The sequence below is a fragment of the Bombina bombina genome, chromosome 1 (genome assembly GCF_027579735.1).
Source record: "Bombina bombina isolate aBomBom1 chromosome 1, aBomBom1.pri, whole genome shotgun sequence".
Lineage (NCBI taxonomy): Eukaryota > Metazoa > Chordata > Amphibia > Anura > Bombinatoridae > Bombina > Bombina bombina.
The window spans coordinates 172,800,177-172,808,775 of NC_069499.1; the positions used below are offsets into that span (position 1 = coordinate 172,800,177).

The window sequence follows — 8,599 nt, forward strand, 5'->3', positions numbered from 1 at the left end:
ATATGAAGGGACATAATAAAATGGAAGCTAAAAGCATTTTCCACAAAAAGAAATACCAAAACAAGGGGTCACAATCTTAAGTTACAGAATATCAAGTTCAGGAGAAATAAGATTTTTTTTTTTACAGAAAGGGTGGAATGGAATAAACATCCAATAGAGGAGGCAAACACAAGGGCTGTTAAAGAATCAAAAAAGAAGTTAGTTTACACTTTACAAGAAATATGGGTAGACTTCATTGACCTTTTGGTTCTTCATCAAATTCTATGTTTCTATGAGGGAATGAAAAGTTTTGATTGGTTGCTAATATATATAATAATATAAAATATATGGCTGTCAGTTTATCTATGACTAAGTGCTATACAAACATGAAATGCATCAGATCAATATGGCGCCATACCATAAGATAGATTATATGTGGCACGCCAATTATATAGTGGGACGCAGTAAGCAGTGTCGCTGGACCTTGCTAACCTTAGTGTGCAACATTATTACAACTTTTACGCAAAAAAAAAAAATGTTTAATATGGGTAATTTGAGTAGTGTTTACATTTTGGATTTGAAACACACAGTTTATAGGGCATTTTGGAGGCATCCTGTTATAACATTAACGACCATAAATATTTTCTTGCAAAACCTCTTGCTACTAATTTATTATTAACCTGAATCTAACAACCCATACTTGTGAGTCTCTAAAAGGCAAAACAGTATGTTTTTATTGATACATGCATAATATAGTGCTAAATATCTTTATGTGTGCTCTGTTGTATGTCCTGTACTGAGGGATTACTAGAACTGTATCTCTGTACTGTTCTGAACTTGAAAAAAATAGTAAAGTTTCCTATAAAAGTGACATTTTCAAATTACTTTTAATAAAGTAATGTTTAATAAACATTTATGTGGCAACAAAAAGAATCATTTTGCAGTGCCAAGATTCAATGCTGATATATTAAAAGTTATGCAATGTTTTAAAATGTCAAAATACTTTGCACAAAACTAAATAAATATTACTATGCTGCCATTTTAGATGATAGAAATATTTTTAACGATGAAACTGGAAAGATGTGCCCCTCCCCCAGTATAAGTATGTGCTTTGTCCATATGTAGGGATGTGTAAAAAAAAAATCACTTTACATTATACTGTGAGGTATTCTAGGGACACGTTGGTGACAGAGGATAGCAATACATTATTAAAGAATGTGCTGCTCTTTTTTTGTGGCTAAGGATTAAAGGTACAGAATGGAACTTGAATTATATACTCAAAATTGACATTTTCACATGATTGTTATTTATTCAGTACAATTGGTGATCGCTATTCAGAATACAGTCAAAGGTGGTGATCATATAACATAAATTAAATATAAATGCCAGACCTACAAAGAAGCAATTAATCCTTGCCCTTTGAGAGAGTTTTGCAGTGTGGTTGTTAACCTCCTACAGAATAATTGTGCAGCAAACAATGCTTACCCCTATGAAATGACATAATCCTATTATGTACTGATAGCAGTTACCTGCACGACCTTTAAAACATCTGTCAAGCAATCTTTAACATTACTCAATCCTTCCATGGTATAATAAAGCATTTAAAAAGTGAAATATATATTGTAGAACAATAGAACAATATTAATATCATAATAACCTAGTGTTAAATTGCAGCACAGTTGCCCAAAATATAATAACAAGTTGGTTAACCATATTTTAGTGAGGCAGCTTCTTAGTCGATGAAATATTTTAAAATCAATAACTGTCATAAAATTGATTAACCATTAAATACATTTTGATTCATTACTGTTGCACCCATAAACTTTAAAGATGCCAGTTGCCATGGATTTACAAAATAGTGAATGTTTATATACTGTATGTATATGCTCTGTTCAAAGCAAGAAGAGAGGGAGAAGGGGTATTTAAAAAAAATATGTTAGAAATAGGTAGTATTTGTAATAATTTGATAATAATAATTTGATATCCTAATATCCTAATTTGCAAGAGCCAGTTAAGAGATTTGTTCATATAAAGTTATTGTTTTGTATCACTTTGGTGGATTGAGTTTGCCCCCTATAACATAGTAATACCTTCTTTGGTAACCAATTAGTAAATAAAACTAAATTTGACTGCACTGCTATTTCTGAATTATCTTCCGTGACAACTGATTTATAGGATTTGAATCATAAAACTACATGCAGAAAATTCAGCATTCACAAAACTATAGAAACACATTGTACTAGCATGTAAAAAATGGATAGTGCAATAGTGCAATAATTTACATGATGGGTACAAACAGGTTTAAAAATAAATAAATATGAAATATGATGATATTTTTGTTTCATGTCATAAAATATAATCTTACTCAGAAAAGGGGATAATGTTTACAAACAGGTTGATTTGGATAACTGTTCCTGCAAAATCACAGCAATCAATACTTGAAATCAATAGGTAATTTATAAAATATCCTCCAAATTTCCAATTTGAGCAAAATATGTCATCCGTCTTAAGGGAATATTCTATATTACTCAAATTCTGCCTGGAGCTGTTAGAAACTGATTATAACTGTCATTAGTCAGGAAAATGTAACCAGCAAATAGCCTCTATAGTAAAATATTGAAAGATCCCAAATTAATTAACTCACATGACACTGAACACCCTCAGACCTGGAGGAGCAACAATAAATACTGGTACCATTTGTTAATAACATCACAAAATCAACAAAATCAAACCTTAAAATTAAGAATCAACCATACAGTCTGGATGCACTGGCTGAAATGTAACTCTCTCTCTCTCTCTCTCTCTCTCTCTCTCTCTCTCTCTCTCTCTCTCTCTCTCTCTCTCTCTCTATATATATATATATATATATATATATATATATATATATATATATATATATATATATATATATATATATATAAAAATATATATATATACACATACATACATATATATGAGAAATTGCACTCCCATTTTGTAATTATAAAAGAAACCAGATGGTCATGGAAGTTCCCTGTGCTCAGTGTTAGAAAGGCAGGTAAGTAGCTATAGTCTTGTGTATACTGTTGCTTTCTTGACCGAAGATGGTTTAGCATGTACTGGTACTGCTGGGACTAATGAGTTCTAGATGTGCAAGTACCATTGCGGTATATTCCACCTGTTGTTAGCATTCCATTTTGTAGATCTTCAGCACTATAGACCCTGCTTTTTAGGGCAGTAGCATAATAGTCCACAGGTTCCTCATTAGCGTTCTCCATCCAACTAAGGCACAGGACTTTCTGGAAGGACCTTCGAAAGTTATCAGATAGAAAACCATACAGGAAAGGATTGGCACAGCTATTGGCATAACCAAGAGCAACAGAAAGCTGACTCACTGTGGTGTCCCCCTTCCTGGCAAAGACACCCACTAGCTGAACCACATAGAAAGGCATCCAGCAGACTACAAACACTGTCACTACTACAGTCACCATAAGTGTGAGATTACGCTCAGAACGACGCCGTTGCTGCCAACCAGCCTTGAGTGCCACAACCCTCATTTTTGTGATAATAAGAATGTAGCAGAGGCAGATAGCAGCCATTGGAAGCAGAAACCCCATCAGAAAAGTGTAAAGTACAAACACCATAACCCAGCTTTTTGATGGCTCTGGCATAAGCACATTGCAAGCCACTGTTCCATCACTGTTGGGTGCAGTGCTAGAGAAAATAACAATAGGGAGGATAATAATGGCAGAAAAAAGCCAAACTCCAAGATTTACCATTTTGGCTACACTTGGTCGTCGGTAGCGAGCAGCACTGATGGGATGAACCACAGCCACATATCGATCCAAGCTTAACACGGCCAGGCAATATACACTAGTAAACATATTCATAGCGTCTAGGCTGAGCACTAGTCTGCAAAGTAAAGAACCAAATGGCCAATGGCGAAGAAGAGTAGATGTTACTAAAAAAGGAACACTTAACATAAGGAGTTCATCAGCAATGGCCAAGTTCAATATGTAAATGTTGGTAGCAGTCTTCATTTTGGCGTATCGTAGGATTACATATATCACCATGGAGTTACCACACAACCCTACAACACATACTAAGGAGTACACAAATGAGATAAAAATAGCAATTCCAGTTGAATCTGTAGAGGTGCTGTTCCTGGAGTTATTATTCCAATGAAACTCCGATAAATTAGCCAATAGTCCCTCTGCATATATGGAATTGTTGTTCTTTACCATTTTGTCAAATAATATCTCCAAAAATAATTTAAAATGTATCATTTAGCTTTCCCTCTAATTTTCACAGCCCCCTGGGTTGCAGCTAAACAAATCCCTTATTAATATAAAACTTCAAGGTCATTTCTTTGGCAAAAATAGATGTAAGCTTCCGATTAAAACTTCATTCAGCCCTGCAATCAGTTTTCCCAGCAAGGATATTCAGTGTTAGTTTAAACATGCTGTTCATTTTTCACTATCTTCTTGCTCCACAATTAGAAAGTCAGTCGGATTGGTTTAATCCTCAGGTTTAAACACATAGGGCTCGATTACAAGTCCGGCACAATGTTGTGTTAGATGAATGATTTGTAACTCAAATCCATTTGGGAACGAAGCATAAGACAATAAGGCAAAGACACAGCATTTCCATGCAAGACATTCACAACCATCTCCTCCTCTCACAGAAGCTTGCTTTCTCAGTTCTGCAGTTAACATTGTGGATAGTGTATGAGAAGCAGGGGATGTAGGAGGAGCTGTGTCTGATTCACTGATCTGAAAGCATCAGGAACGATTATTAAACACTAACAAAAGCTGAGAAAGCTTTGCTCTGGGGCACATATGACAGCTAACACTGAAGAAACTGTGATGAATTGAACTGAAAGACAATATTACTATATAATGTGTCATTTAATCCATTATGATTTATGATGTGAAATGTTATTCTAAAACATACCTGGTTAACTGTAGATTCTTAATTCCAAGAAGTAAAAAAAAAAGTATTAGTTGCTTACCTGCCTGCTATTGTGACATTTCTTGGGTCTTCTTACCTTTAAAGAAATTAAATGTGGAAAAATAAAATCTCTTTACTGTATTAAAAAGATTGCAGTACAGCTGTGTTAAAAGCTTAGTAACTACATTTAAAAATGAAATGAAACTAGATTTTAGCACTGCCCTGGGTGCATTTTTACCATCTTTGCCTGGTAGGGCATCAAATAACCCCCCACACACATACACCGAAAAAAAAAAAAATAAACCAAAAAAACAAAACAAAGCTCCAGTGCTTTTGACCTTAAAGGGACAGTCTAGGCCAAAATAAAATTTCATGATTCAGATAGAGCATGTAATTTTAAACAATTTTCCAATTTACTTTTATCACCAATTTTGCTTTGTTCTTTTGGTATTCTTAGTTGAAAGCTTAACCTAGGAGGTTCATATGCTAATTTCTTAGACCTTGAAGGCCACCTCTTTTCAGAATGCATTTTAACAGTTTTCACCACTAGAGGGTGTTAGTTCATGTGTTTCATATAGATAACACTGTGCTCGTGCACGTGAAGTTATCTGGGAGCAGGCACTGATTGGCTAAACTGCAAGTCTGTCAAAAGAACTGAAATAAAGGGCAGTTTGCAGAGGCTTAGATACAAGATAATCACAGAGGTTAAAAGTATATTAATATAACTGTGCACATGAATTTACCATGGAGACTTCTCTGATTGGCAAAAATGCAAGTCTGTCAAAATAACTGAAATAAGGGGGCAGTCTGCTGAGGCTTAGATACAAGGTAATTACAGAGGTAAAACGTGCACAGTTATAACTGTGTTGGTTATGCAAAACTGGGGAATGGGTAATAAAGGGAATATCTATCTTTTAAAACAATAAAATTCTGGTGTAGACTGTCCCTTTAATAAAAATGATTTTAATTAAAAAAAAAGTTAAATCAAAGTAAACATAAAAAGAAACAGATTATGTGAAAAAAACAAAACCTGCAAACAACTTACTTGTTTCCTTACAAAATTAGTACTTAGAAATTCTTACTGTAGCCCCTGCTCTCAAAGGGATAAGAGAGGCAACATTTTAAGAACTTTTTGGAACTTGCCTCTTCTAAGCATGAGCAAAACTGTCTTACTGTCTCTTTAGCATTACCCGAATAGTAGACTATCTCAAATTACTCTAGAAGACTTATGATATCAAGTTAGATATGCCTTCATGTAGAGACCCCAACCTCCTTGTAGGGCTGTGACAGGAAGTAATGGACATTGCACAAATGAGAAAAAAAAACAGTCAAATCCTTATGATATCCTTAAAATGATAAATAATGCATATTGCAATGACTTCTATTAAAGAGACACTAAACCCAAATTTTGTATTCAACGATTTAGATAGAGCATGCAATTTTAAGCAACTTTGTTCTTTACTCCTATTATCAATTTTTCTTCGTTCTCTTGCTATCTTTATTTAAAAAGCAGGAATATAAAGCTTAAGAGCCACCCATTTTTGGTTGAGAACCTGAGTTATGTTTGCTTATTGGATTGTTAAATGTAGCCACCAATAAGCAAGCACTATCCAGGGTGCTGAACATAAATGGGCTGGCTCCTAAGCTTTAAATTCCTGCTTTTTAAATATAGATAGCAAGAGAACAAAGAAAAATTGATAGTAGGAGTAAATTATAAAGTTGCTTAAAATTGCATGCTCTATCTGAATCATGAAATAAATAATTTGAGTGTAGTATCCCTTTAAGTATAACCCCAGTGCTTATATAATTACAACACTGAAGCAGACTGTTTAATAGCCCTTTAAGAAAAGGTTATTTGCATATTCTCTCTCGCTCCTTTCATCGATCTTTCACTGCTCCTTTTTACATGTTTCTCTTTCTCTTCTTCCCCCTTTCTGTCCACCCTCGTTTCCTTTTTTGTAAGGATGATATGTTTCTTGGGACATGGATTTAAGAAATTTAAGAAAAAAAACTTTTTTTAAAATGCTGTAACAGGAACTTCCCTATTACTATTAGTTTTCCAATACAATGAACACAATAGTAATACAGTAGATTGAAACATCATGATAAAAGACCAGAAAATATTTATGCAGAGTACACTAGAGGCAAAAAAAGGATTGACCCCTTAGTGTCCACCATGCTCCATAATAACCAAAGACATAGAAATTGAGTTGAAAAGGTTTGTAGCCATTTTATTAAAACTTTAATAAATAACAAGTATAACAAATAACTTAACCAGTAAATTATAATGATAAGTGCTTTCCCATAACCACCCACTTGCCGGTTACACCAACCTGACACTCTTGCGATAAACTCTTCCACAATGCCCAGCAGGAGGTACCACAAGTTTTCCATTCTTAAAGACAGGCAAACACCACTCCACAGCTCGACTAAAAGCTGAGCCCCACCCAATACGGCTAAGACCTTTTCAACCTGCATCTTAAATTAAAATTGAATAAGTGAGAACCAACATTGTTAAGATGTACCCCGTCCCTAATAAAAAAAAGAAGTACTTGCCCGATTCCCCTTCAAACTCAACATGTCTAATACTAAGACCTCCCATACTCTGAACTAATTTGCTCACTATTCTGTTAACCTTCTTCCTGGACACATCAAATTTCTTTACATCCCAGGAAGCCTTCCAAATCAACCTAGGTACAATCTCAGACCAGACAATAACAAGTCTAGGGAAAAGCTCCAAACCCATCTTAATCCTATCAACTAAGTACTTTTGTGACATAAACCCGTTACCCACAGCAATAATAACTATAAATGAAGAAGGTCATTACACCCTAGCATATTCCACCACAACCTGGGCCCATCTGAACCATCTCAAAAATACCTCCTTTTCTGAAAAACCTAACCAAATAATACAAGGAATGTCCGACGATCCAGTAACACACGGAACCTAAAACACATGAGAAGAACAAAGTTACAAAACACTCACAGCAAGATTACAAGTATTACATTATGAATTTTCCGCGCTGGATGTGGTCTTTACGCAATTAATTTCTATTGCTTGAAAAATAGTGATTGCACACCCTTTTATGCAACAATCCTTTCCACGCACAACATAAAAGTCAGAGGCGTAACTAGAAACCACAGGGCCCATGTGCAAGAATCTAAGAAGGCACCCCCAACCCCAAAAAAGGTGAATTTGATACATATCTTTTTTTTTTAACACAGAAAAAAAAATGTGAATCAGATTACATGTCTGCAAAAGAAGAGACCCTGTGCCCACAGTCTGTGAGATGGTCTGGCCCCCATATTACTGTATATAGTGACACTGTTTAACCCACCAGTACTGTGCACAATAGAGAGAAGCCGAACTTCTCACGGCCTCACTGCATAGAATTATATATTATATATACAAAAAATATATATCTTTTTTTAATTTACAAATTAGTTTTGACCCTGATGACAGGTGAAGCACTGCCTCACCTGCCTCCACTGACTGCACGTCACTGGTTCCCACCACAGCCGGAACATTTGTGCTTGAACTTGCACTGTCCCTTGTTGAATTGGAAGCATAAACCTTTTCTAATGGCACCACCGGCACCACTTCCATTTGTTCCACTGCTGCCACTTCCATGAAAGGGCTGGCTCCCCCTCATAATTTCAAGTCAAAACCATATCCTGGTTGTCCCATCTC

At 35.2% G+C, this 8,599-nt stretch overlaps 1 protein-coding gene across 1 annotated transcript; it reads right to left on the bottom strand.

Moving 5' to 3' along the window:
* Window positions 1–3,003: 3,003 nt before the first annotated feature.
* SSTR1 (somatostatin receptor 1) lies at window positions 3,004–4,202 on the bottom strand. Its single transcript, XM_053711321.1, has one exon. The coding sequence runs from the start codon at window positions 4,200–4,202 to the stop codon at window positions 3,093–3,095; it is 1,110 nt and encodes a 369-aa protein (XP_053567296.1). The 3' UTR covers window positions 3,004–3,092.
* Window positions 4,203–8,599: the final 4,397 nt, after the last annotated feature.